Raw genomic sequence first — 26,680 nt, forward strand, 5'->3', positions numbered from 1 at the left:
TGACAGATGTCAGAACCCGATACCTTATGCCGTCATTGGTCACTAGACATAGATCTCCCCTCCAAGGGAGCCTGGTCCTGGCACACAGCTGATTGAGCCCCTCTGTGTTGCAGATGGTGGCCTGGGGCACCTCCTCCTCCGCCTGGCCCCAGATCAGCATATCAGGCTGCTGCCATTTGCCTTCTACAGGTAACCAAACCCACCTTCCTGGTCAACAGAATGAACCCTAGCCTGTAGGGCCTGGGTGGTAAGAAGGTGCTGTTTTCCTAGGGTCTCCCAGTAGGTGAAGAACGCCTGTCACTTCCACAGAGTGGACATTCTCTCTACTTCTACTTACATTCAGCACCTTCAAGTCTTTTGTAATCTCTTCTTTACCTCTAGTCTTTTGTCCTACTTCAATGAAGACACTGTTGTCAGGGAAGAGGCCTTCCTGTATGTTGCGGCAGACATGTACTTCAAGCTGGTTCAGCTCTTTGTGGACGGGGAGATGAGGGCTGCCTCATCCTGTGCTAGCAGGAGCCCATGGCCCCAGGGCCAGCCCCCTCTCCAGGTGAGCTCCCCAGCCATCCACGTGGTTCCTGCCAAGGATTTGGGGATCCTAGCTCAGTACGCTTCCCCATGACTGCCATCTTTTCTCTAGGGCAACCCTGCTCAACTGGTAATGGAAGCCCGCCTTTTCCTACTGCAGTTAATACCCCGATGCCCAAGACAGAGTTTTTCAAACATGGCAGAGGTAACACACCCCCCCCAGGCTAACCCGCACTTTGGAGAAATGAGGGTATCTGTAGCACTTGGCTGTATGTCCATGGGCTGGCAGGGAACTCAGTGTCCCCCACCAGGCCTTCCCTGTGTGTACCATGGTCTTCAGACAGCTCACTTGGGCCGTCCTGACTGGCTGAAGAGCTGAGCAATGTATTTCTTCACAGCTGGTGGCGGGTCACGGAGTCTCTGACCCCGAGGTGAGTGCTGCCCTTCTGGGCAGACAGAAGGCTGACCCCCACCTCCACCCGGACCCCGATTTCTTCTGAATGTGCTCGATCCAGGTCCTTTGTAAATAATTTATTGCAAGCATAACATGGAGCTCTGATTTCACTAGAAAGTGGATTACAAATCTCCTTAGTTGCTCTAGTTAGGAAAAGTTAACAATTATTCATGATCTGTGTCTGGCCCTGGGGAGCTCAGTGTTTGCTGGTCCCAAAGCAGAAGATAAAAGGCCATATGGAATACACTGAGCTGCTTGCACTGCGAGGAAGAAGTGCCCCCTGGCCCTTGTACACAGCTGCACAGGTGTGGTGGGTGCAGCGTAGGGCTCCACAGTGCTGGAACGGTGCCAGAGGTACAAGGAAAATTAAGGTGTCTTTGAACCTCACATCAATGTCCACTGAGGTCAAGCTGCTCAACATCGTCTGTCTGCAATCCTCAGGTTGGCTCTGGCTTCACGTCCTGGTTCTTCGTGGTCCCAGAGCAGCTTGGGGGCCCAGGTAGGGGCTCTGCTTCCAGAGGCAGGGCCTTGTCCTGGGTCTGTGTCAGAGGGTGCACCATGGACATGTGTACGTTGAGGTTGTGGGCTTTCTCAAACCGCCGGCCGCACTGGTCACAGGCAAAATCGAGCTCAGCCTCCGCCTTGTGTTTGGTCATGTGGTACTTGAGGGATGCCCGCTGCCTGCACTGGAAACCACAGACCTCACACCTGTGGGCAGAGGTGGCAAGGAGACAGATGAGGAACAGTGAGCCTGACTCAGCCTCGGGGGCAAACTGAGGAGAGGCCCCACCCACACCTACTGCAGTGGTTTGGCTCCTGAGTGGCGCATCTGGTGGACAAGGAGGTGCTTCCTCTGCTTGAAGGTCTGTCCACACTCGTCACAGATATAGTTGCGCACCTCTGCAAGACCAGAGAGGGCGTGAGCACGGGCCCCCAAACGCTCAGATCTGCCCCTTGAGGGCTGACGGTCTGACTGTTAGAACAGGAAGAGCAGTTACTACCTAGCACAAAGTAGGATAGGCCCAAGCAAGGGCCTCATGACCAGAGATCATTTTCAGAGCCCTTCCCTACAAAAGGTTCCTAAGCCAGCCGGGCGCCAGTGGCTCACGCCTGTAATCCTAGCTACTCAGGAGGCAGAGATTTGAGGATCACGATTCAAAGCCAGCCCAGGCAGGAAAGTCTGTGAGACTCTTTATCTCTAATAAACTACTATAAAACCAGAAATGGTGCTGTGGTTCAAGCGGTAGAGCGCTCACCTTGAGCTGTAGAGCGCAGGGACAGCGCCCAGGCCCAGAGTTCAAGCCCCATGATGGGGGGGGGGGGGGGGTTTGAGTTCTTAGGCTATGTGAGAATGTTGCCGCTCTTTAGTGATCATTCCCCATAATTAGGAGCCCACACAGTTGGGGAAGACCACTGGTGGAGTATAACGGCTCCATCTACTCTGGCAATCACCCCTGCACTGCCTGCACACCTGCTTGTTCTCCACTCTAGACTTGAAGCTGTTTTATCTCTTTAGAAAGTTGCTTGCTTGAACACTGGCCTGGAGTAGAGCCTGAAGCTCCCAACCTAAGGAAATTACTACATGTAAGAATTCTTAGAGCAAAAAGTACAAATAACCCAAATGTCAAAGGACAATGACCCAGCAATGGAAATGAACAAATCTTAGTAAGAAAAGACAATAAAATGCATCATTGTACCCAGCTCAAAATAACTTTATTGTTTAAGGACTGATGTATAACAAATCTGACATCCCTTCCGTAGGCACTGATATAAGTTATGAATGGTTAGAATGGGAGGGAAAATAAAAATTGTGATATAGGTCCCCAAGGGTAGAACGTGTCTGCAGAGTAAATGCTGGAAGAATAAATCCTCAGGTGGCTGGTGGTGTATAAGTGGGAGATCCTTATTTTTTATTTCTACAAAACATAAGTCATTTTTATAGTCCAAAAAGGGTATCATTAGAATTGCTCTTTTTCTTTTCTTGGTTGGTTGTGGGGCTTAAACTCTTGGCATGAGCACTGTCCCTGAGCTCTTCAGCTCAAGGTGGATGCTCTACCACTTGAGCCACAGTGTCACTTTTTTTTTTTCTTTCTGGTAATTTATTGGAGACAGGAGTCTTACGGACTTTTTCTGCCCAGGTTGGTTTTGAACCTTGATCCCTAGATCTCAGCCTCCTGAGTAGCTAGGATTACAGGCATGAGCCACCAGCGCCCAGCCTGTTCATTTGTTTTTATTTTCTGTTGTTGTTGGTTGTGGGGCTTGAACCCGGGGGCTGGGTGTTGTCCCTCAGCTCTTCTGCTCAGGTCGAGCACTCTACCACTTCAGCTACAGTGCCACTTCCAGTTTTTTGGTGGTTAATTAGAGATAAGAGTCTCACAGCTCTTTCTGCCCAGGCTGGCTTTCAACCACGATCCTCAGATCTCAGCTTCCTGAGTAGCCAGGATGACAGGTGTGAGCCCCAGCGCCTAGCCTGTTGGTTTTGTTCTTTTTTGCCAGTCAGTCCTGGGGCTTGAACAACAGGGCCTGGGGCGCTGTCCCTGAGCTTCTTCTGCTCAAGGCTAGCACTCTACCACTTGAGCCACAGCACCACTTCCGGCTGTTTATATGGTACATAGGAATCGAACCCAGGGCTTCATGCATGCTAGACAAGCATTCTACCACTAAGCTACATTCCCAGCCCTGTTCATTTGTTTTTAAATAAAACAAAACCTCAGAGGGGCTGGGCATGGGTCACTCATACCTGTCATCCTAGCTACTTAGGAGGCTGACATCTGAAAAGCCCAGTTCAAAGCCAGCCTGGGCAGAAAAGTCTGAGAGACTTATCTCTAATTAACCACTAGAAAACCAGATGTGGCACTGTGGGCTCCAGTGGTAAAGTGCTGACCTTGAACTGAAGAGCTGAGACCAGTACCCAGGCCCCAGAGTTCAAGCCCCATGACCAACAAGAACAAAAAGTTCAGGGATAGCTCCCTGAGTTCAAGCCTCTGAACCAGCACAAAAACTCCCAGAGGGATATCAGGATTTCTGTACTACCAGCTCTACTCAGATCCCACAGAAAAGACTGCTTCTGTCAAGATTTCTACCAGCCCAAGATTTCGAAGCCCTCTGTGACCTGTAAATCCCTGATATTAAGATGTGTCCCATGGGGCTGGGAAGGTAAGGTGGCTCAGTGGTAGAGCGCTTGCTTTTGCAAGCCTGAGGCCCTGGGTTCGATTCCTCAGCACCACAAAAGAAAAAAGAAAAAAGCCGGAAGTGGCGCTGTGGCTCAAGTGGTAGAGTGCTAGCCTTGAGCTGAAGAGCTGAGGGACAGCGCCCAGGCCCAGAGTTGAGGCCCCACAACCGGGCCCACAAAAAAAAAAAAAACGATGTGTCCCAGCTCTTGTAAGCCACCTGGGCATGTCTGCTCACGGATGGGTTTGTCCACCACCAGTCAGATCTGTGCTCGATCACAGGCCTGACCTGAGGCAGGTACCTGTATGGATGAGCTTCACGTGGCGTTGCAGGTAGCGATCAATCATGAACACCTTGTTGCAGCCAGGATGGGGGCAGGGCCGCTCCCGAACCTCCTCATGGTGCTCCTTAATGTGCTTCTGCAGGAGGGAGGGCAGGAGATGGGTGTGCTTTCTCCAGACAAACACCTTCCAAACGCTTCCAAAGAACCCGGGTGATGGCCTGCCCTCCTGGGTCTCCAACTACTGGCTGCTAGCAGCTTTTGACCCAAACAGCACCCACTCTTACCTTCATGCCATCAGCTCCACGGTAGACAGCCGTGCAGCCCTGGTAAGGACACTTGTAGATAGTGGGCAGTTCCTCCCTGCAGGACAGACAGAGCACATGGAGCTGCCACCCCAGCAGTGCGCTCCCCGGCTCCCCTCACGCCTCACCTCTCACAGCGCAGCTGCTGCTTCCATCCAGGCTTAGGCCCAGGCTTCCTTCGAATTTTTGGCTCTTCAGCCTTCTTGGCTTCTTTGCTTTCTTGCTTCTTACCAGAGACTCTGGGAAAAAAAAAGATGTGCTCAGACTGATATTTCTGATCTAAATGATTCTCACCTGCTCTCTTCACCAGAGGTTCTTCTTCAAGCTTCAGTAACTAAGATGTTTCTTTGAGAGCTGGTTGGCCCCCAGATGAAAAAAACTTTTTTTGCCAGTCCTAGGGCAAGCTCTAGAACTGAGCTGAGTCCCTGAGCCTCTCTGCTCAAGGATAGCACTCCTCCACTGAGCCACATTCCCAGACTTTCCCAAATTACTTCTTAGCCACCTCAGGAAGGTGTGCGGCCCGGGTGAGAGAGCAGACGGTGGTGGCACACACTTGTACTTTCAGAACTGAAACCTCACCCCACTGTTCTTATCATCTACCCCCAAAATCTAAAAATAGGGGGAGCAGGGAGCTTAAGGAATCAGTCCTTGGCCAGACGACCTCAGCCTAACAGCACCCTGCAGCCAAGTCCTGGTCGCCAGCCCCAAACCCAGTTACATTCTTACATACTACCTGAACAATTTAACAAGGAAGTTGAGAAAGCAATTCATTTCCAATTGCATCAAAAAGAATAAAACACTGGGGGGGTGCGGGGGGTGGGAAGGTGGCTCAGGGGTAGAGTGCTTGCCTTGCATGCATGAGGCCCTGGGTTCGATTCCTCAGCACCACAGAAACAGAAAAAGCTGGAAGTGGTGCTGTGGCTCAAGTGGCAGAGCGCTAGCCTTGAGCTGAAGAGCTGAGGGACAGTGCTCAGGCCCAGAGTTCAGGCCATACAACCGACCAAATAAATAAATAAAATACTGGGGTTGGAGATTTGAGTCAGTAGTTGTAGAGCACCAGCCAATGAGTAAAAAGATTAAGTACTGAGTTGAGTCTTGCTCTTGGGGAAAAAAAGAATAAAACACTTAGCTGGCAAAAGTGATACATAGAACCATATATTCAGAAGACTTATTATTTAGGCAGTGGTACCATTTGAGTCCACATATTCAAGAATAGCCTGTGCCTAGTACTGGTAGCACACACTTATAATCCTAGCTACTCAGGAGGCTGAGATCTAAGGATTGCAGTTCAAAGCCAGCCCAGGCAGGAAAGTCCATGAGACTTTTGTCAGTTGTGGGGCTGGAACTTGGAGCCTGGATGCTGTCCCGGAGCTCCTTTGCTCAAGGCCAGTGCTCCACCACTGAGCCAGTGCCACCTCTTGTTTTCTGGTAGTTAATTGGAGATGAGTCTCATGAACAACAAAAAATCACTTTCTAAAAAAATGAGGACTGGAGCATGTCTCAAGTGTCTCATAGAACACCTGCTCAGCAAGCACAAGGCCCTGGACTCAGACCTTCACTGAAATAAAAGATCTAATACATGCATCATACATGGAAGGCAGGCTAAAGAAGCCAACTGCAAAAAGGCAAATGCTGTGATTCCACTGAAAAGAGCTACTACCTAAGAGTTAGTGGCTACCAGGGCCTAAGGAAGGATTAGAGAGAACACTGAACAGATTTCATGATGATGCAAAGTTTGGAAAGAGCGTAACATTGTGAAGGTGCTTAATTCCACTGCACTTCCTATTTAACATTTTGGAAGTAGCGAGGCATGGTAACACATGCTTGTAAACCCAGCACTCAGGAGGCTAGGCAGGAAGATGACAAGTGCAAGATACCACAAGACTAACAAAACAAGATGTCTCAAAAAGTCAAAACAGGCTGGGAAGGTGTTTCAGTGGTAAGAGTGCTTGCCTTGCATACATGAAGCTGTGGGTTCCATTCCTCAGTACCACATAAGTAGAAAAAGCTGGAAGTGGTGCTGTAGCTCAAGTGGTCAAGTGCTATTCTTGAGCAAAAGAAGCTCAGGGACACTGTCCAGGACATGAGTTCAAGCCCCAGGACTGGCCAAAAAAAAAAATCCAAACAGCAGGGCAGTCATAGGGTCTGCGACCAGCCCCAGCTAGAGTCTGCATCTGCATCAATAAACTGAGGGTGGTGGCAGGACCTGGCACCTGAGTCACCACCCCCTGTAGGTAGGAAGACAGAATTCTGTGGCTGGCCACAGGAAGCAAATTCAAGGGAAAAACTGAAGGACCTATCTGAAAGACAACAAAACAAAAACTTAAAATGACCGGAGGCAAGGCTTACATGGCAGAGCATCTACATAGTAAGCAAGAGACTGAGTTCAAATTCCAATACCACAAAAATAAATTGTCCTCTTTTGGGGGAGGGGGAGCAGTTCTGGGGCTGGAACTTAGCCTGAATGTGGTCCCTGAGCTGCTTTTGCTGAAGGCTAGTGCTCTACTGACTTGTAACTTCCAGCTTTTTCTGAGTGGTTTATTGGAGTTAATAGTCTCATGGACTTTCCTGCCCATGCTGGCTTTGAACCTCAATCCTTAGATCACAGCCTCCTAAGTAGCTAGGATTACAGGCATGAGCCACCAGTCCTTAAAATGTATTTTATAAAATGTTTTTGGGGCTGGGAAGGTGGCTCAGGGGTAGAGTGCTTGCCTTGCATGCATGAGGCCCTGGGTTCGATTCCTCAGCACCACAGCAACAGAAAGCTGGAAGTGGCGCTGTGGCTCAAGTGGTAGAGCGCTAGCCTTGAGCTGAAGAGCTGAGGGACAGCACCCAGGCCCAGAGTTCAGGCCCCATGACTGACAATAAGTTTTTGATAACAAGCAGGCTCTAGTGCTCAGGTGACTGTACCCTGTCCATCAGTGACCAGCCCTCCCTTCACACCAGACCACTGGCTTCTTAAGCAGGAGCTACACAGAGCGCAGTCTCCATGCTGCGTCCTACCAGAGACTGCCACTAATCTGCCCTCTCCTGACCCAGGTGTTCTCTGGCTGGAAACAGTGCATCTGATCACACACTGGAAACTCAGCTTTTAAAAAGGGAGGACCCAGCTAGCAACTCTGTTTAAAGGCCGAATGAAGAGGTAAAAGTGTGGGCTAGACCCTTGGGCCAGGGGCTGCTTTGGTTCCTGTCCTCACAGTATGGAGGGGCCAAGCAGCCTCCAAGTCAGTGTACGAAGTAATGGGCAGAGGGCTGTGTCCACTGCCACCTGGCTCTGCTCCTGGTAGAGTCCAGTTCCCACCACAATTGCCTCTCTCGCCAGAGGCACGTCTTTCTGGAGTCCGGTGGGCTGTGACCGCACAGCAGAGCGTGCTGTGCCCATCTGCACAGCATGTGCTCAGCAGAATCACCCCACCTGTCTGCCCTCCTACTCCTACACTAGCCCTGGCCATCAGCCACCTACTCCAGTGGCTCCAGGTCTGCTGGGCACAAAGCCATACAGGCTGTATGGCCAGGTGTAACAGAAGCAAAGGAGGGTTTCCTCAAGGCAACCCATACCTCAGTGTAGGGACCACTAGACACTTCCTCTTGGCTCCCAGCCTACCCACTGGCTACTGGCATACTCTGGCTCAGCTGTACATTCTTATTTTGATCTCTCCCTTACTTCTCTTTCCATAACAAATGTCAGAACTTCCACAGTAAGGGAGGGGGGGCCTTTGGAAATACATTCCAAGTACAAATGAAAATAGCATAAAGAACCCCAATGAAAGCTGTTGGTGAATAGGAGGGTGGGAAAGGTGTACCCTAGCAGGAGGGGGTTGGGCTAACAAGGAAGAAAAAGAATAAATATGGTTGAATTATTTGCAACTATGAAAATAGCTGAAACAAGAAAAGCTGTTGAAATTGTTTGAGGAAGAGAAAGTAATAGAGTGGGAAAGGTTGATTGGAAAATATTGTAAACATGTATGGAAATATATCAAATCCCACCATCACCCCCCCATAACAAATGTAAACTGATTTAAAACAACAGCAACCAACAAAAAAAAAAAACCGCCAAGCACTGGTGGCTCACACCTGTAATCCTAGCTACTCGGGAGATCTGAGGATCACAGTTCAAAGCCAGCCTGGGCAAGAAAGCCCAGTCAAAAGGAGAGCTGTGGCTAAGTGTAGAGCATTAGCCTTGAGCACAAAAGCTCAAGGGAAACACTCAGGCCGAGAGTGTTCAAGCCCCGGCACAGCCAAAAAAAAAAAAAAAAAACTCAGTGTATTCTCAACCTTTTTGTAAAATTTTCTTGGCTGAAAGACAAACCTGAGAAGACATGTTTGCTCTTTGTATTTTCCCTCTGAAACATATTGGGTATGGGGGAAAAAGGGGCCCAAGGAAACCAGCCATTGAAACCACTGAAAAGCAAAGGTCAAAGCAAGAGTCACAGAGGCATTCAACAAGGACACGGGCCACAGCTGCCTGGCCACAGAAATTAATAGTGTTAGAAGCCAACAGGCCAGGTCCCTGGGTTTCAAAGGGCACATGACATAGGACTGCAGGACTGCGAAGGTCCTGGAACTGTCTGCTAGCTCAGATCAGCAGGAGGACTGCGAAGGTCCTCCTGGAACTGTCTGCTAGCTCAGATCAGCAGGAGGACTGCGAAGGTCCTCCTGGAACTGTCTGCTAGCTCAGATCAGCAGGAGGACTGCGAAGGTCCTGGAACTGCCTGCTAGCTCAGATCAGCAGGAGGACTGCGAAGGTCCCGGAACTGTCTGCTAGCTCAGATCAGGTCCCCAAACCACCAAAAGGAAGTGACAGGCACAATGGGAATTCTCCTTCCACTGACTGGCCAGCCCACCTGGCCTTTCCAACTTGCCTCCTCCCATGCTGGTGGAAGCTGGCCCGTGCGTGGGCTCTCCATGCCCCAACCCCATGGCTATCATGTAGACTCTGGCCACCCTCGGGGCCCATGTACTTGAGGCAAGGCTGCACCCTTACTTCTTTTCTGGGTAAGGCTCAAAGGACTCATCCGAGGACTGTGTATTTTGCTTCTTGTCGTTTTCATCTTCACTCAGGAAGTCTCTAGGAGAGATGAGAGCACCTTCAGTAGAGCCTTTGCCTGGAGTACACGCAGACCCAAGCAGGTCTTCCTGTCTGAAGATACCACCCAGATCCCATAGCACACAAATCCCACCCCTCCTTCACTCCTGAAAAGGTCTCAGGAAATCTAAAATCCACAAGTTCCCAATCCATTTCCTAACAGGAAGGGCAAGCTGGGGGGTCACTGACATCAAACAACTAGCAATCCCCCCATAAGTGAACATTCCTAGGCCAGGACTCCAATTCAGAAAGAGCTTTCCTATGGGGTAGAGAACATGGAGGCTGGAGGTGAGCCTCCCAATAGGTGTACTCTGAGAACATTAGCACATCACCCAATAATCATGAACTGGAGCTGACAGACTGTCAGCATTTCAAAGTTCACAAAGGCAAGAAAACAATCTGTGACCTTCACCCTTAAATGTAAATCACTATTCAGCTTTGTTAGACAGCAAACACAGCCAGACTAGAAAGGCTGGGTGTTCCCCCACAAGTCGTCCGCAGCTGGACGGAGGGAGGCCCAAGGCTGCTAGCAGTCTAAGAACCTGACTCTCAGAGGAGTTGTACCTCCCAATGTGGATAAAGGTGCATGTGCATTTCACTTGAGCTCGTGAGGCAGCAGCTCTGGACTCAGCTGATCCACCCAGCTGTGCCCTTCTAGGGGGATCTCTCCTCTTCCCCTCTAGGAGAAAGCCTCTGCTTCTAGTTCAATATCACCATCCCCAAGGGCCAGAACCTGGGGTCCTCTGTTCTTGCGATATCTGGGGTTGGCACAAAACTAAGGCCTTTAAGGAACCAATGTATAGGCAATCGCAGAGGACCAAGCCTGGGGCAGGTCAGACAAGCGACTCCACACTGCTTCTCTGTAGTACAGGCCTGCTGCTCTGGGACTAGAAGCCCAGTAAGGAGCCAGACACCTTGAACTCCGCCCCTCGGAGGGAGGGAGAGCCCGTCTGCAGCAGCTCTAGGGAAGCTGAGTCTGGTTTTTGAAGAAGAAATTTTAGGCTTTTTAAACCCACTCTTGTCTCACCCCTCAGAAAGGTCACTGAACTCGTCTTTTACCCGATCATCCGAGGTTGGAGAGGGAACCTGCTTCTCACCCAGTTGCCCTGGGAAACAAAGAACAGACTGGTCACCAACACCAAACAGAAAAGAGTCTCGCCTGCAAGGGGCACTCTCCTTGTCCAATGACACCCTTCTTCACAAGGGAGCCCGTGGGGCTCTGGCCTCAACTGCTGCCTCCTTCCACTCCCAGCCCTTGCCCTTACTAAGCGGGCTTCGTGTCCAAAAGCCCCAGGCAGCGCCACGGGCCAGGAAGCCTGGGCCCTCTCCACAGCCTCCCAGGGCTGTTCTTTGCTCCTTTTTTGGAGGGATGAAACACAGGGCTTGAACTCCGGGGCCTCATGCTTGCTTGGCTTTCTTGCTCATGGCTGGCACTTTGCAACTTGAGCCATGTCTCTATTCCAGGATTTTGCTAGTTAATGGGAGGTGTTCCTGCCCAGTCGGGCTTTCAACTGTAGTCTTCCAGACTCAGCTTGCTGAGTAGCTAGGATTATGGGTATGAGCTACCAACTCCCAGCCATTTTTTAAGACTTATCAAAATAGCTTGTGTACGGTTTATAAAGCCAAGCTCCCCTCTGGAGCTATCATCTCATCTGGGTTACTATAACTAGCCAAACCACCTAGGTACCTATGTTTTTTTTTTTGTAGACCCACTCTGGATTTTCATGTAGAAGCCAGATGAGCACTCACAGAGAAGTCCAAAGGTAATCAGAAGCCTGGCCCAGGGCCTCCTAACCTAACACCCCAGCAGTAGCTGTATACAACCCACAGCACAGGGGTGGAGTCCAGGCCCCACAGAGGGGCCCTGTTTGCCCTCAGCAAGTCAGCAGAAGAGGCTGCCACACTGGCCTACATCCATGTCCCACAGACAAGAATCCCATTCTCTTTCCTTCAGTCCCCTCAGCCCACAAGAACAGTCAGTGCCCTCTGCCCTAAGCACAGGCTTAGAGGATGGCTAGACACTGGGAAGCACTGGTGACACAGGGGCCTTCTCCTTCATGGAGGAACGAGAAGCCCAGCCAGGCTGGCGGCTCATCCTTGCTCTCAGCTATCACGGGCAGCTGCCATTCCAGGGCGCTCGGGCTGGCTCCGTCTTCTCCCACCAGCTCCTTTATTCACCACACCAGGACTATGCTGCCCAGACAGCTTTCTGCAGGAAATGCCACCCAGCTCAAGACAGGACTCCAGTCAGGGCGCTGAAGCTCACACCTGTAACCCTAGCAACTCAGGAGGCTGAGATCTGAGGATCATGATTTGATTCTTTCCCAAGCAGAAGTCTGTGGGACCCTTGTCTCCAATTAACCACCAAAAAACTGGAAGTTGGAACTGTGGCTCAAGTGGTAAAGAACCAGCCTTTAACAAAAGAAAAAAAGTGAGAGCACAAGGTCCTAAGTTAAAGACCCAGTACTGGCACAAAAGAGAGAGAAGGGGGGGGGAGGAAGGAAGGGGGAGTGGGAGGGTAGGAAAGGGGGGGAGAGGGGGGAGAGGGAGAGAGAAGGGGAAGAAAGGAGGGGGGGAGAGAGAGAGAGAGAGAGAGAGAGAATATGAACAAACGTAGGTCTATAACAGGCCAAAGATGCCTCTTACCTGGAGCCTCACTGGGGACCAGGCTTGGCTGAGACTGGGGCCCTGGCCCAGGTCCCAAAGAGTTGTCCTCTGAAGGTGGTGGGGCCTTATCCAGGGTGGGCAGCATTTTGGTCTCAGCCCCAGCTGTGGTTCCTCTGCCTTGGTAGAGCTGAGAGGCAGCCCCAGTGGGGTTAGACCCCAAGTCCTGGGCTCGCCGTGGTGTGGTCTCCTTGTCCCTCACCCACTTGACTGCCAGCGCTCTGTCCAGCAAGGGGGCTCTGCGGCTTGCATCCATGTCCATGGTGTAGTCATGGCCCTGGCCACAGCCCCACACTGCCTGGATGATGCCATAGTACTCCGAGCTCAGCGTCCCCCGGAGGCTGGGTAGGGCCCTGCAGGTAGTCGCGTGTCCGTGCACCCACCCCACCAAGCCGTGTAGGCAGCTGGGGCTCGAAGTGATCAGGTCAACTGAGGAGAGTCAACAGAGATATGAGCCTCGTGGCTGGCCAACACCTAGCCCAGACTGCCAAGCCCACCATGGGACCAGGGGTGGACTCACCCAGACAAGCACCCTCCTCCGCCACTGTGGGGGGCTGAGCACCAGTCCTACAAAGAATTTGTGTGTCCATGAGCAGTCCTGTAGCCTGGGCCTATAGGACTCCCTGAGAGGAGCCTCTGAAGTCTCAACCTTTCCCAGATACCTCTCTCCACAGTAACCCTCGGCAGACAGCTGGACTTTTCCCTTATAATAGCTGGTCCCTTAGACCTGTGCAAACCCTGCTGCCCCCTCTTCATCTCTTAGCAGTACTGTGGCACTCACACTAGCTTTCACAGGAACAGGTATGGCTCATCCACCCACCACCAGCATACTTCCTGCCCTATAACAGTAGGTAGGACACGGGCTTTGGGAGCCCTGAATATCCCAAGCAATGAAGCAAGAGCCTACTTGGAACAAGGGTTCCGCGGGCCAGTCGGGAAGGCGTTGACTCTCTGTAGGAAGGACCTGAGGAGGCTGTGGCACTGGTAGAACTGAGAGTAGCAGTTCTTGCAGACAAACTGGGGCAGGGCTGGGTCGCGGTGCACAGCCACACCCAGCAGGCTCTGGAAGTCCCTGATGAAGAGGCGCTCCCCAGAGGATGGTCTCTCTGCACTCTCCCCCCGTGCCCGACCAGACAGGCTTCGCAGGCTCCGCGAGGAAAACTTCCCATGGCAGAGGCGACAGTGCCCCATGGTAACAGCCCGGCTTGCTCCTGGGCCAAGCAGCAGATGTGAGGGTCAGAGAGCAAGGCTGGCTGTGACAAGCCTGAGACCCACACTCCCCGCCGTGTTCCCAGGGCCTAGAAGGAAGCAGGGCTTCTTGGGGCCTCCCAAAGCACTAGCAGCAGCTTAGGAGGATCTTGTTCAAGAGTGGGCTTCTTCCAAGAGCCACTGGTCAAGAATCTTCCAGACAAAAAAACTGAGATAAGATCTCAATAAGTTGCCCCAAGCGGCCTCGATCCCATCCTCCTGCCCCAGCCTCCAGCCCAGGCTCCTTTCAAGGAGTTCCCAGTGCCCCCGGCACCGAGGCAGAACTTCATTCCGGCTCGCACTCACGCCAGGCCTTCAAGGAAACGACTTCCGGCCTGCCCATCCCTAGGGTCCAGATGTAGACAAAGTCCCCGGCTGCCTGCCCCGGGACGGCAGGGCGGTGCGTGGGAAGGTGGCCTCACCGGGTAGGGGCCCCGCCACCGGGCAGGCGGGGCCCACACCCCGCGACCACGTTGGGGTCCAGCAGGGACCCGAGGTTCAGAGAGGTTAGGCAAGTGTCTCAAGGTCACACTGCGCAAAAGCAAGCAGGGCGGGAGCCAACCCGGGAGACCGCGCCCATCTTCCCGTCACCGCGGCCCGCCGAGCCCCGAGCTGCCCCGCGCCCCGGCCCCGCCGCCGCGCACGCCGGGCCCAGGCCCGCCGGACCCACCTGCCTCGTCCGCGCCGTCCTCGCCCGAGTCCCCGCAGGCCCGCGCCGCCGCCGCCGCGGCCGCCCGGTCCGCGCTCGGCCCGCCGCTGCGGGAGGGGCGCCCGCGGGCGCGGCCGCCGCCCGGGCCCCCGCGCGGCCGGCCCGCCCCCGGCGACAGGAAGCGGCCCAGCCGGTCCCGCTTCATGGAGGCGGCCGCCGCTCGAGCGCGGCCCGGCGCTCCGGCTGGACCCGCGTCTGCGCGGCCCGGCCGGGTCGGCTCGGCCCCGCGCCCCGCCCGGCCCGGCCCGGCCCTCGGCCCCGCGCCGGGCTCCGCGCGCCCGCGGCCGCGCTCGCAGCCGGCCCGGAGGCGAAGGGCGGCGGACCGAGGCGACGCCCCCGACGCCGGCGAGACCGGGGCTGCGGGCCGCCCTCGGGCGGAGCCGGGGCCCGGCGCGGGGCGCACGGGGCGCGCTCAGAACTTGCGGCGAGTCCCAGGCCGGGGGCGGCCGCAGACAGAGAGGCGCCGCCGCCGCACTCCACCGCTCCGGGCCAGTGCGCGAGGCGGTCCTTCCCGCCAATCGCCGCGCTCCTACGCGGAGGAGGCCCGCCTCCGGAGGCTGGCAGGCCACGCCCAGCCCCTGCCACTCGCGGGCGGAAGTCGCTCTGCGAGGCCGCCGGAAGTGTGTCCAGGCCCGTTCCGGCAGTCCGCGGCGTCGGCGGCTCCGGCGAGCCGCGCGCACCGCGTTCCGCCCTGGCGACCGCCGGCCCCGCCCCACGCCGTCGCCTCCGCTCGCCGCGCTATGGCCGCTGCGGCCGGGGACGGCGCGGCGAAGCCGCTGCAGAGCGCCATGAAGCTGGCCAACGGGGCCATCGAGCTGGACGCCGGCAACCGGCCCCGGGTGAGGCGGGAGGGCCCGGGGCCGCGGGCACCGGGGGCGGGCGCGGGCCGGCGGGCCCGGGGCTCCCGGCGCCGGCTCCGCAGCCACTCGGGCCGCCTGCGCCCTGCGGCCGGCCTGTTGGGCCGTCCGTGCGGAGGGCCCGGGCGCTGCGGCCGAGGGTGTCGTCAGAGCCGGCGCAGGAGAGGCTGCGTGCCTGCGCCGGGAGCCGTGGGCCCGGCAGGGAGGCGGGCGGTGGATGCCCACGACGGCGGCCCGGCAGGGAGGCCGGCCTAGCGCCCTGGGCACCGAGGAGGGCAGGAGCCCGCGCGGGCCTGGAAGAAGCACCCTGGGTCACCAAGTTGGCTTTCGAGGGCAGCGTCAGAAACCCCACCTGACGCCGACCTTCCCCTCGTGTCGGAAGGACACCGTCGAGATGGGTTAATTCAACACCTGCAGCTCCGCCGTAGGGGATTCTCGGCTTCTGTGTGCGCCGGAGATACTTACTCCGGGGCTTGGAGTAAGGGATTTCCCAGACCCAATGACAAAAAGTGAGATTCTAGCCAGGCACCGGTGGCTCACATCTGTAATCTTAGTACTCGGGAGACTGAGACCCGAGGATCGTGGGTTCAAAGCCACCCCGAGTAGAAAAGTACTTATCGCCAATAAACTATTCAGAAAAGAAGTGGTGTTGAGGCTCAAGCGGTAGAATGCTAGCCTTGAGCTAGCCTTGAGCACAAAGAGGCTCAGAGGACAGTGCCCAGGCCTTGCGTTCAACCTCCAGGACCGGCAAAGAGAGCGAGAGCCGAGAGCCCGAGAATGATTTGTACCCTCACTCCCTCTTTAGCCTCCAAGGAAATATTTTTCTTTTCTTTTTTTTTTTGGGGGGGGTCCGGTCGTGGGGCCTGAACTCTGGGCCTGGGTGCTTTTCCTCAGCTCTTCAGCTCAAGGCTAGCGCTCTACTACTTGAGCCACAGCGCCACTTCTGGCTTTTTTCTGCTTATGTGGTGCTGAGGAATTGAACCTAGGCCCTCAAGCATGCAAGGCAAGCACTCTACCACTGAGCCACCTTCCCAGCCGAAATATTTTTCTTAAGCCATGAAACGAGTGGTATTTGAGTTGCACAGAAAGAAAATTTGTACAAAGTGATAAATGAGGGGCTGGGAAAGTGGCTCAGTGGTAGAGTGCTTGCCTAGCATGCATGAAGCCCTGGGTTCGATTCCTCAGTACCACATACACGGAAAAGCTGGAAATGGTGTTGTGGCCAAGTAGTAGAGTGCTAGCCTTGAGCAATAGAAGCTCAGGGACAACGCCCAGGCCCTGAATTCCAGCCCCAGGACTGGCCCAAAAAAAAAAAAAAAAGTGATACATGAGCAACCTCTGGTTATGCTTCCCTAGGTCCCTAGAATGAAGTCCATTTTCTTCCTATGCTTGAGGAAAAGGAGATAGGCCCAGCTAGATCCAGTGCACATGTTGTATGAAGTTCTCTTGAGTTTGGTGCTGCCATCTTTTCCTTCTAGTCTGTTTCTGTTCAAGGCAGACTACCACTAAGCCTGGGAGGAGATTGGGGGGGAGGGAATGATTCCTGCTAAACTAACCAGGGCAGTCTGGCCTTAGGCCAGTATGATGCAGTTACTCTCACTTCTACTGTCCCTACTCCTGTCATTCTATTCCGGATATAGGAGGCATACACGGAGTATCTGAGGAGTATCCACTACATCTCCCAGGTGTTACTGGAGGAAGTAGAGACAACTAAAGGTGGGCTCTGAGATTTGCTGCTCTTCTTATAAGGTCAGATGTTGGACACGATGGCCCTTGTTGGGTCCTAAGCCTGGGGATCTCCTTGAACTTTCTAGCTTGATAGAAAAGGTGTGAAGTGGGGGGCTGGGAAGTGGGGGGCTCAGTGGTAGAGTGCTTGCCTTGCATGCTTGAGGCCCTGGGTTCGATTCCTCAGCACCACATAGTCAAAAAGAAAAAAGCTGGAAATGTCGCTGTGGCTCAAGTGGTAGAGCGCTAGCTTTGAGCTGAAGAGCTAAGGGACAGGGCCCAGGCTCAGAGTTCAGGCCCCACGACTGGACCCCCCCCAAAAAAATCTTCAGGGCTGAGTCCTGTGAACAGAAAAAGTATTAAGTGTTAGCTTTGAGTGACTGGGTAGAGCAAGACAATGGCTCAAGGCAGGGAGGACTGAGTTGCACAAAGATGGGTGTGTTCCCTGCAGTGGGACCTGCAAAAGCCCTGGAAAGGAAGCTGGGATGACAGGGCTCTATTCCTTGGGTGGAGCTAGCTTTGTTCCAATGAGGAGGGAAACTCTTGGAGGATTTGTGCTCCATAGGCTTGGCCATCATGTAGAGACTGTGGTAAGGACCCAGGCATGCAGCCTAGCATGCAGCCAGTTAGACTTGCTGGGCATTGATGTGAAGCTTCGGGAGGCAGGGCTGCTCTGGGCAGAGCAGGAGCTGGAGCGGATTGTGTAAGGAGAAGAACAGTGACTTCCGCTGTGACCTGGTTAAACCTGAGGAGCAAGCAGCCCCCTGGATTAGGAGAATAGCTAGTGGTCACCCCGATCCACAGGGCAAATGAGGTCAGCTGAGCCCTAGCTCTCCAGGATGGAGACATTGGAACAGGGGCTTGCAGGAGGACCCCTGAGGAAAGGTGACGTCTCAGAGGACAGAGAAACCTGAGTATCCTGCCATCTTTGGCAGGGTGAGGATGGGTAAGGAGTTCAGAGGCTGGCTGAAACAGATGTGGAATGAAGAGGAAATAGAGATTATCGGGGGAGTGTCTATAATGAGAGGACAAAAGCCTGGAGCTAGGGCCAACAGGGCCCAGGGTGTAAGCGGCATCTACCAGAAAAAGCAGTCCCATGGAGGGGAAGAACAACACAGGTGCCTCTAGGTAGAGGGGCTTGCTGATACCATTGCAGAAAGGTAGATGTTTGACATAGCATGACCACTCCCAAAGATGCTACAGCCACAGACAGGTCCTGTGAGGGGTGCAGGCCCTTGCTGCTTGGGCACAACAAGGCACAAGGGTCAGAGTAATGCTGAGCTGGCCAACCACAGGCCTGAGCCCATGTGTGGTCCTGAGCGCATGGCCACTGATCAGAGACGAGTGAGGAGGGGCTTGCCCAGCTTTCCACCCGCAGCAAGTATCTGACTCTTGGTAAGTCTGACTGTAACCAGTCCTCTTGTCCCTTCTTCAGAAGCTGGGGAAGCTGTGCTTCCTGACACACCAAAGATGCTGAAGCTGGCCGAACAGTGTCTGGAGAGGGCCCAGTCAACAGCCACCAAGCTTGGTGGGTTCTCCCAGGCACCCGCAGTTAGCATCTGCTTTGTGAGACAGGGAACAGCCTGCTGACCCCTGGCTGCATATGGTTTGTAGGGAAAATGCGCTTGAAGCCAGCCATGCCCGCAGCTCCTCCAGCTCCTTTGCCTACCAGCCGCCACCGCCGGGTGTGTTCAGATGAAGGAGGGAAGCTTTCTCCTTTCCTGCCACCAGAGATCTTCCAGAAGATGCAGGTGGCAGAGTCACAAACCTCTAAGAAGTAAGATGGGCAAAGTGGGAGATGCTTTGAGCCTGGGTTTGGGTGTGGAGGTGAAACAGAATGCTTGGTTACAGTGGGTTCCAGGGTAGAAGCACTCATTCTCCTGCAGGAAGCAAGTGCAGATCCTCTGAGGAAGAAAGTGCATTCCTCTCTCTTTGAATTAATCGCACACAATCAGAGCCAAACAGTAAAGGAAACGAGAACTGAGGAAATGGTAACAGAAACAGACAGTCTCTGTCTAGCTAAACACAGACTAAACAACTTGTGTTTAGAAATAACATTCCGAAAATACCTGAACAAGAAAGTATAAAGTTTCTGGGTTCTGGTGGCTCACACCTGTAATCATAGCTACTCAAGAGCCCGCCGTGATCTGAGGATCTGTTTGAAGCCAGCCAGGCAGACAGATCTTTGAGGCTTGTATCTCCAATTAACTAGCAAAAAGCCAAAACTGCAGGTGCAGCTCAAGTGGTAGGTTGCCAGCCTTGAGTTGAAAAAAGCTAAGCACGAGCAGAGAGGGGAGGGGAAGGGAGAGCCAGTGAAATGAAACAAACAATGATGAAGGTATTTCTAAAAACTGGTTGAGAATAAAAATAAATTATATTTTCTGGTGGAATTCTGCACAGACAATAAAAATGAGTGAATAGGCCAGAATTATCACTGGCATATGCCTTTAATTCCAGTGTAAATTTGAGACCAGGCTTGCTTGTTTTATTAGACTCTAAAAATAAGAGAGAGAGAATATAAAACAGTAAAGCAGACATAGCTGAAAAAAGAATAAATTGGTGGTAAAGGTCAACAGATATCCAGGAGACATGACAAAAACAAGACTAAAAGCAAGAAAATGAGAATACCTGACATTGTTTCTTGGAGTTCCAAATTGAAGAAAGGCTTTATTTGGAAACAATAGTTTTCTTTCTTTTCTTTTTTTTTTTTTGGGTCGGTCGTGGGCCTTGAACTCTGGGCCTGGGCTGTCCCTCAGCTCTTCTGCTCAAGGCAAGCGCTCTACCACTTGAGCCACAGTGCCACTTCCAGTTTTCTGGTGGTTTATTAGAGATAAGAGTCTCACGGACTTTCCTACGCGGGCTGGCTTTGAACCGAGATCCTCAGATCTCAGCCTCCTAAGTAGCTAAGATTACAGATGTGAGCTATCGGTGCCCGATGAAAACAGTAGTTTTCTAGAACAAAAGATAACTTAAACTTCAGGATGGACTCTCCTTTCTTGGTCTTGCTTTTTCCCGCCTCATTCTCTCTATGACCCCTGAAGCAGTAGAGGGATGATGTTATACCTTGCCAACTGAAAACATTTCACTTGAAAATTTGTGGGTTGCAGACAAATCTCACTGTTGACTTATGCAGAGCTCCGTGTTGTTGCAACAGATATATAGCTGATTCTCATAAAAGTCCAGATGACCAGCTTCTCTTGAGTCATGAGTCCTGAACATGTCAAGGCCCATATTTCAGCAGATTAGAAAGGACAGGTACTTTTAGATCACCCAGACAACCCCTTCTCGTTCTTTCCTTCTGGTCTGAAAGCGGGGTCAGGAAGATAAGGTGATCTTTTCCTGACCTGAAAGGGAAGTTTTCAGAGCACTCCTGGGCTCCTGGGGTGTGGATGGCAGCTTGTCACTATTATCAGGGAGCTGACACCACTGGAAGAAGCCTCACTGCAGAACCAGAAGCTGAAGGCCACATACGAGGCTAGGATGGCCCGTCTGGATCCCCGCCAGGCTACGCAGAAGACTGCACTGGTAAGTGGCACTCAAGGTGCATTTGGCATTAGTTGGGGGAAAAAAAAGGTCCAGGGTAGATTAAAGGTGGGCTTCCTTCTTCCTTCTCCTCCTAGACCCTGTCTCTGCAGCGGCAGATGATGGAGAATCTGGTGATCGCCAAAGCCCGGGAGGAAAAAGCATCCTTGAGCAGAGATAGAGCTGGGCTTGGAGAAAGTGGGTAGAGGGAGAGGAGAGCTGCATGTGAGGTCAGCCGTGGGACAGAGCATCTTCCCAGCTCTGGGGAAGTGTGTCCTGAGGAAGACGCTGTTGCCTCTCTGGCCTCTGCACAAACTGCCCTCCACCCTCCCAGCACCACACAGCTCCTCTCATCCTTCAAGTTGCCTGAGATTTGCCTCTCAGTCACATTCCTGGGAAGAGCCCTCCCTGAGTTGGTTTCTGTCCTTCTGCCTTGCCCACTGCTGGGCTGTATCTGTAGAGGGCAAGCATAGTTTCACCAGCCTGGGGACCCCGACTCGTAGGGCACAGAGGGAGTGTGGGACTTCAGAGGGGTGGGGAGAGGCAGGTCCGCTCAGGTCAGACCGTGCCGGCCCTTGACTCTGCCATCTCAGCTCCAGCGGAAGATGGAGGAGCGCCGCCTTCGGCTCCAGGAGGCTGCCAACAGGTGCCCTTCTGCCAGCCTCGCCCCGCAGGCCGTGCTGGGGGCCTGCGGGCTCTGTGCCCACAGGCCCGGCGCCAGGGCCTCAGGGTGTCTGTGTTCCTCCCCAGGCGGTTCTGCAGTCAGGTTGCTCTGACTCCAGAGGAGCGGGAACAGCGCGCCCTCTACGCAGCTATACTGGAGTACGAGCAGGACCATGTAAGTACTGGCAGGGCCAGGGTCACCTGAGGCTTCAGGAATTTGGTCTGCCCCACACCCCAAGGAAGACCCCAGCACGACCCCGGCAGGGGTGAGGGTATCCATGGTGGGGGACCTACTTTGCTTTCCTCCAAGGCCCCCTGTCCTGCAGGACTGGCCAAAGCAGTGGCGAGCCAAGCTCAAGAGGAGCCCAGGGGACCTGTCGCTGGTGACCAGCCTGGTCTCCCACCTGCTCAGGTACACTGGGCCCCCCAGATCCCATGCCCCAGCCGTGAGATTCTGGAGGATACAGACAGAAGATTATTTAGGAAGGGGAGGGAGGAAAGTGTTGGAGACCCCAGCTCTCAGGAACAGCAGGCCTCAGGCAAGGAGGTCATATGGTGCCTGTGCCACTGGCGGCTGGGCTGGCAGCTCCAAGGGCCGATGGCGGACGGCTTTTACTTGGCTTCATTTACCTTCCTGAGCTGAGGCAAGTGACTCTTGGGATATCCACTAGCAGGAAACTATGGGAGTCACTTCTCTCAAATCTTTCCAAGTGGGCAACTTTACAGACAGGTAGATGTCACAGACAAGGGCCGAAGGCTCAGAAGGCTGAGGCCGATATCAGGTACTGGGGACTGGTTTCTCAGCCCTGGGACCACAATCAGTAGGTGACAGCCCTGCCCGATGCCACTGGCGCCCCTGTGGTCCCAGCTCTGCTAGGGCCAGAGTAGTGGGCGGGCAGTGGGGCACGCCTTCCTGTGTGGCCTCCTCAAGGTCTTTGCTGCACTTGCTCCTCTCCTTGCAGTCTTCCCGACCACCCAATCTCACAGCTCCTAAAGAAGCTCCAGTGTGCCGTGTATGGTGCTCTGTACTCCATTGTGAGCCAGACTGCCATCAGTGCTGCATCTGCTCCGGGCTGCTGCTCCTTGCCCCCAGACACCAACAGACTGCTGGCTCCCGGAAGCCGGCGGCTCCGGTCCTCCCAGAGTCTTTACTGCATGCTGTCCCCACCAGAGCCCAGCACAGCCCCAAAGCCACAGGATGGACCCCCTGCTACCCCCTCCACTCCCCAGCTTCACCCTGGTCCCCTGGAGAGAGGGGTAGACGGCAGCAGGCCTCCCTCACCCCTGGTGGACACCTCATCATGCCTGCCAGACAAGGACAGCTCCTTTGAGGACCTGGAACGGTTTCTGGCTGCATCTGAGAGATGGGGCCGGGGCCCTGGGAGCCACCCTGAGCCACAGACCCCAGGAGCAAAGAGGGAACCCGTGCTGGAACACCTGAAGAGCACCGTGAAGGACATTCACAACGCCATTGGTGAGCCACAGCGCTGGGACTGTGGCCAGCAGTGCCGCTTGCCATACCCCGCCCTCTCCGCAGAGCCCCTCAGATGGTGGGCGGGTGTGAGCCGGTTGAGGCCTGTGGAAGGGCCAGACAGAGTGTCCTCCCCATGGCTCTGCCACACAGAGGCTGGTCCTGGGCTTGGAGCGTCTGGAGACTACAGGTGAGGGGCCTGTCTAGACATCCCCAGCTCTGCTTTTGGCAGACAGGCTGCTCTCCCTGACCCTTCTGGCCTTCGAAAGCCTGAACACAGCTGCCTGCAAGGACCGCTGCCTGGCCTGCATTGAAGAACCCTTCTTCTCCCCGCTGTGGCCCATGCTGCTTGCCCTCTACAGGTACAGCCCCCGCCCAAAGGACCCTCCCGCAGCCTAACGTCTCTAGCACAGTCCCTCAAGAGCCTCCAACATTCTTAAGTACCATCTGCTCTCCTCTGCGTTCCCAAGGCATTTCCATCCAAAAGTGTTTCTAGTTGACGGGTGGGCCTTGCCCACTTCCTAAGTTTGGGGTCTTAGGCAGATGGCGCTCCCCATGACAGAGTTCCCGGGACCACCCATGTCTGGGCAGTTTCCAGGATGGCTAAGCCTGGCCTCTCTCCACCCCAGGAGTGTGCACTACGCACAGGAGGCTGCCCTGAGCAGGAGCATGGAGCTCTACAGGAACGCACCCCCTACCACCCTTGGCATCCCCACCAAGCTCCTCCCCCAGGACCCTGAGGCCAGGGGGGCCAGCACCTACCCCTACTGCACTGCAGCCCAGGAGCTGGGCCTGCTGGTCCTGGAGAGCTGCCCCCAGAAGAAGCTGGAGTGCATCGGTGCGGGAGGTTTGAGAGTCTGGGTCAGATAAGATAGACCCCCATCCTAGTGGGTGGCCTGGGGCCTGTACCCTCCGCTCTGAGCCTCAGTCCCTTTTCCAGTAGATCCCATAAGGGGAAGTTGCCAGCTATTACCATCCATGCACACCAGGAGGTGGGTGGCAGGGCCAGGAAGGGCAGAGCTGTCCTAGCCCCTGAGCGGGAAGCAGCAGCATGGGCTACCCACATACTTGAACCCTTGGGTCTCCATGTCCCTCCTGGGTCTTCCTGTTGAATCTCCAGACCCCTGAAGCCACATTTCTGTGCCACAGTACGGACCCTGCGGGTCATTTGCATCTGTGCAGAAGACTACTGCCGCACCCAGGAGGCCAGGCCGGAGGCCGGACTCCAGCCCCACACGGCTGCCATGTGAGTCCCAGGAGTGCCGGGTGAGAACGCTGCCAGGGAGGCCACCAGCACGTGTGTCCTGCTCTCAGAGGCCTGAGGAGCATCCCCAGAGCCGCCTCTCCGCACAACCATTCCCTATCCCTACATTCACACATCCCAGAGGGCAGGCCCAGGCTTTTTCAGGGTCCCTGGCCAATATGGTGGTAAACAGGGCTGCTCTTCCCGGAAGGACACGCTTGGACTCCCAGGAGGATATTTAGAGACAGCGAGGTACAGACTCCAAGGTCCCTTGGGGGTCTAGAGAAGTCCCCACTATCTGCACTGACATCCCGGCGCCGGGGGGGGGGGGGGGGGGGGGGGGGGGTCCTGAGTCCACCAGCCTGGGTTTCAGGATGCCTGATCCTACCTTGAGCACCTCTGAGACTCAGCTCTGGCCCAGAGCTGATAACCCTCAGCCCTTGCATGAGCTCTGTCTCCTGCCACGCTGCCTCAGGGACAGGGTTAACCCTGAGGCTGCCATTACAGCTAGGGGCTGTGATCTTGCCCTCCACCCCCACAAGGAGAAATCAGAGCTGAGGAAATTCAGGAGCTCCTAACAAGGAGAAAGCAGATGCTTCTTGCCCACTCCAGGTCATGGTATTAGTCCTCCCACTGGAAGGAGTCCACCAAGCCGGCCTGGTACCCCTGGCCCTTTGATTCATTTTAGAATTCCTAGACAAAGTGTTTGCAAGGCTCAGCCTTGACCATGTCAGCCCCCTGTGAAGCCAGGGAGGCTGCATATATCCCTGTGGTCCGCAGGATCCTGAGCAGGTAGAGTGGGCGGTGCAGCCTTGGGGGCCTCTGGGGAGGGGTCAGACCCAAGCCGCAGTCTAGATTCCTCCTTGCAGGATGCGTGTGCCCTCCCTAGTGCAGTCAGACCCCTTCTGAGTGGGGCTGGGTCCCAGTGCAGCTGTAATCGACCCCTGGTTTCAGCTTTCTTCTGCCCCCTGGCTCCTGAAAGTCTGGAAAGGTGAAAAGGACTGCAGTGTGTCCAGTCTCCATTTAGAGACTGTCACCGTGGCCAGGAGGTGTTCTGTACTACTGGTGGATGGGGGGTATAGGGACTGCAGCCCACCAAGCCAAGACTAACTCCAGAGGCCTCTCCCAACCTTTGTGTCTTTGCCCAGCAGTGGTGCTGATGACCTGCTACCAATCCTGTCCTTTGTGGTGTTAAGGAGCGGCCTACCCCAGCTGGTGTCAGAGTGTGCAGCCCTGGAGGAATTCACCCATGAGGGGTAGGAGTTCAGACCAGCGGCGTGGGGGGCATGTGTTGGGAGCAGGGGATCTGTTTCCACAGGGGGACCTCGCCCCAAATTTAAGTCATGCAGTAACAGACCCTGAGGGCCACGGTAAGCTTGCAGGCCAGGCCACTCAGGCAACATGGATGGGTCCACCTGAGCATGGCGCCCACACCTGTGCTCCTCACAACCCCTGCTGAGGACTGTAGAGCGGAGCTCTGGCCACCTCAGTACCCAGGTCCTTCCCCCGAGGAGCAGGAGCTGCCCTCCACAGTGCTGCGTCCCGTCCGGTGACACGTGCCCCTCTGCCACTTCCATTCAGGTACCTGATTGGAGAGGAGGGCTACTGCCTGACTTCACTGCAGAGTGCCCTGAGCTACGTGGAGCTGCTGGCCCAGGGGGGCCTGGGCAGGTAGTGGAGTCCAGAACCCAAAGGCGCCAGGGACTCCTGAGGACTACTCAGTAGCTTCCATGCTGTTCCGCACAGCTGGCACTGGGACACTACGGGGAAGTTAGCCCTGGCTCCCTTCCTAACCCGAGGCCTGGGGCCACCCTGGGCGCCTCCCAACAGCACAGGACTGAGTCAGCTTCCAGTGCCCGCTGTGCTCTGTCCTGTACTGGCCTCTGAGACCCCCTCAGAAGGGAAGCTGCAGCTGCTGCTCCCCAGGAGCTGCACACTCCTGACAGAGCCTCCTGCAGGGAGTTCGGGTTTGCGTGGGCATGGCTGTGCATCCGTGCTGAGAAGGAGCCAGGAGCCTGACCAAAAGCAGGGGCAGCAAGTCTGGTTTGAGGCTTGTGAGAGTTAAGAGTGAGAATGTCCAGGAGGGCCATGGTGAGGCTGTGCTGTTGGCCTGGTGGTGACTGCCCTGCTTCTCTGCTCACTTCTGCTCCATGTCCAGGGCTCAGAGCTCTGTTCCCTCCCTGGTCGTGGACTCTGCCACCTTGACAGAGGGGTGTGAGCCACAGTTGAATGGTGGCCAGTGTTGATGGCTGTGCAGCCTCTCCTGGGTCAGGGAAAGCCCAAGATCCAGCACCCAGTTACTTACGCATTGTACCACCAACCCAGGACAGAAGAAAGATTATGTTCTGTTTGAATTGTCTGGCTCATTCAGTCTCACCCACTGGCCAGGCAGGAGCCTGGATGCCGGTATCACGGCATGACTACCCTTTGTGACCCGCAGAGACTACTAGGAACAGGTACTGAGAAGCCAAAGCACCTCCTGGAGGGTTGCTGGCCAGGCAGATGTGGGCTTCCCCCTCCACGAAGCACAGCTCTGCCGGGCATTATGGGAGCCCAGGACTAGAGGTCACGTACCCTGCAGTCCCGAGCCCATGTGTTCTCAGGCAGGACTGTCCAGAAATTTCCATCTCACCTGTCATCCAGCACTGGAACAGAGATGCTGGCTCCCATCTGCCCTGCAACATGCTGGTCCCCTGCTCCTGATGAAGCACACACTTGCCACACAACCGACGTTGGCTCCTCTGCTGATTCCAA

The 26,680-nt window shown here is 54.9% G+C and overlaps 4 protein-coding genes across 7 annotated transcripts in view; 2 read left to right on the forward strand and 2 right to left on the reverse strand.

Moving 5' to 3' along the window:
* Window positions 1–1,369, forward strand: part of Fanca (FA complementation group A) — a 64,166-nt gene extending 62,797 nt beyond the window's left edge. Inside the window, exons 40-43 of the mRNA XM_042702212.1 lie at window positions 114–189; window positions 382–550; window positions 641–733; window positions 927–1,369. Of these exons, the coding sequence (XP_042558146.1) occupies window positions 114–189; window positions 382–550; window positions 641–733; window positions 927–1,028 (440 nt within the window). The 3' untranslated portion in view covers window positions 1,029–1,369. The remainder of the gene's footprint in view (window positions 1–113; window positions 190–381; window positions 551–640; window positions 734–926) is intronic.
* Window positions 1–7,016, reverse strand: part of LOC122127922 (small nuclear ribonucleoprotein E-like) — a 23,679-nt gene extending 16,663 nt beyond the window's left edge. Inside the window, exons 1-2 of the mRNA XM_042702218.1 lie at window positions 7,003–7,016; window positions 6,961–6,966 (exon numbers count right to left, since the gene is read on the reverse strand). The gene's annotated coding sequence lies outside the window, so the exon portion shown is untranslated. The remainder of the gene's footprint in view (window positions 1–6,960; window positions 6,967–7,002) is intronic.
* Window positions 1,045–14,614, reverse strand: Znf276 (zinc finger protein 276). Of its 3 annotated transcripts, none has more exons than XM_042702215.1 (11): window positions 14,407–14,614; window positions 13,396–13,699; window positions 13,009–13,055; window positions 12,471–12,917; window positions 10,852–10,930; window positions 9,723–9,806; window positions 4,867–4,977; window positions 4,721–4,796; window positions 4,455–4,572; window positions 1,783–1,882; window positions 1,045–1,690 (listed from the first exon to the last, which is right to left on the reverse strand). In XM_042702215.1, the coding sequence occupies exons 1-11, from the start codon at window positions 14,588–14,590 to the stop codon at window positions 1,420–1,422; spliced, it is 1,821 nt and encodes a 606-aa protein (XP_042558149.1). In that variant the 5' UTR covers window positions 14,591–14,614; the 3' UTR covers window positions 1,045–1,419. The 3 variants fall into 3 exon arrangements, with proteins under 3 accessions (XP_042558149.1, XP_042558150.1, XP_042558151.1); XM_042702216.1 differs by having other exon boundaries at window positions 13,396–13,889; window positions 14,407–14,423; XM_042702217.1 differs by lacking the exon at window positions 1,045–1,690 and having other exon boundaries at window positions 1,792–1,955.
* Window positions 14,615–15,159: 545 nt separating this feature from the next.
* Vps9d1 (VPS9 domain containing 1) lies at window positions 15,160–26,280 on the forward strand. Of its 2 annotated transcripts, XM_042702285.1 has the most exons (15): window positions 15,160–15,284; window positions 16,943–17,018; window positions 18,463–18,555; window positions 18,642–18,804; window positions 20,441–20,552; window positions 20,648–20,710; window positions 21,143–21,195; window positions 21,300–21,387; window positions 21,539–21,624; window positions 22,175–22,686; window positions 22,916–23,045; window positions 23,313–23,521; window positions 23,833–23,929; window positions 25,078–25,182; window positions 25,508–26,280. In XM_042702285.1, exons 1-15 carry the CDS (start codon window positions 15,186–15,188, stop codon window positions 25,599–25,601), a joined length of 1,980 nt encoding a protein of 659 aa, XP_042558219.1. In that variant the 5' UTR covers window positions 15,160–15,185; the 3' UTR covers window positions 25,602–26,280. The 2 variants fall into 2 exon arrangements, with proteins under 2 accessions (XP_042558219.1, XP_042558220.1); XM_042702286.1 differs by lacking the exons at window positions 25,078–25,182; window positions 25,508–26,280 and having other exon boundaries at window positions 23,804–23,893.
* The last annotated feature ends 400 nt before the right edge of the window (window positions 26,281–26,680 follow it).

Source organism: Dipodomys spectabilis, unplaced genomic scaffold (assembly GCF_019054845.1).
Source record: "Dipodomys spectabilis isolate Male_0828 unplaced genomic scaffold, ASM1905484v1 ptg000318l, whole genome shotgun sequence".
NCBI lineage: Eukaryota > Metazoa > Chordata > Mammalia > Rodentia > Heteromyidae > Dipodomys > Dipodomys spectabilis.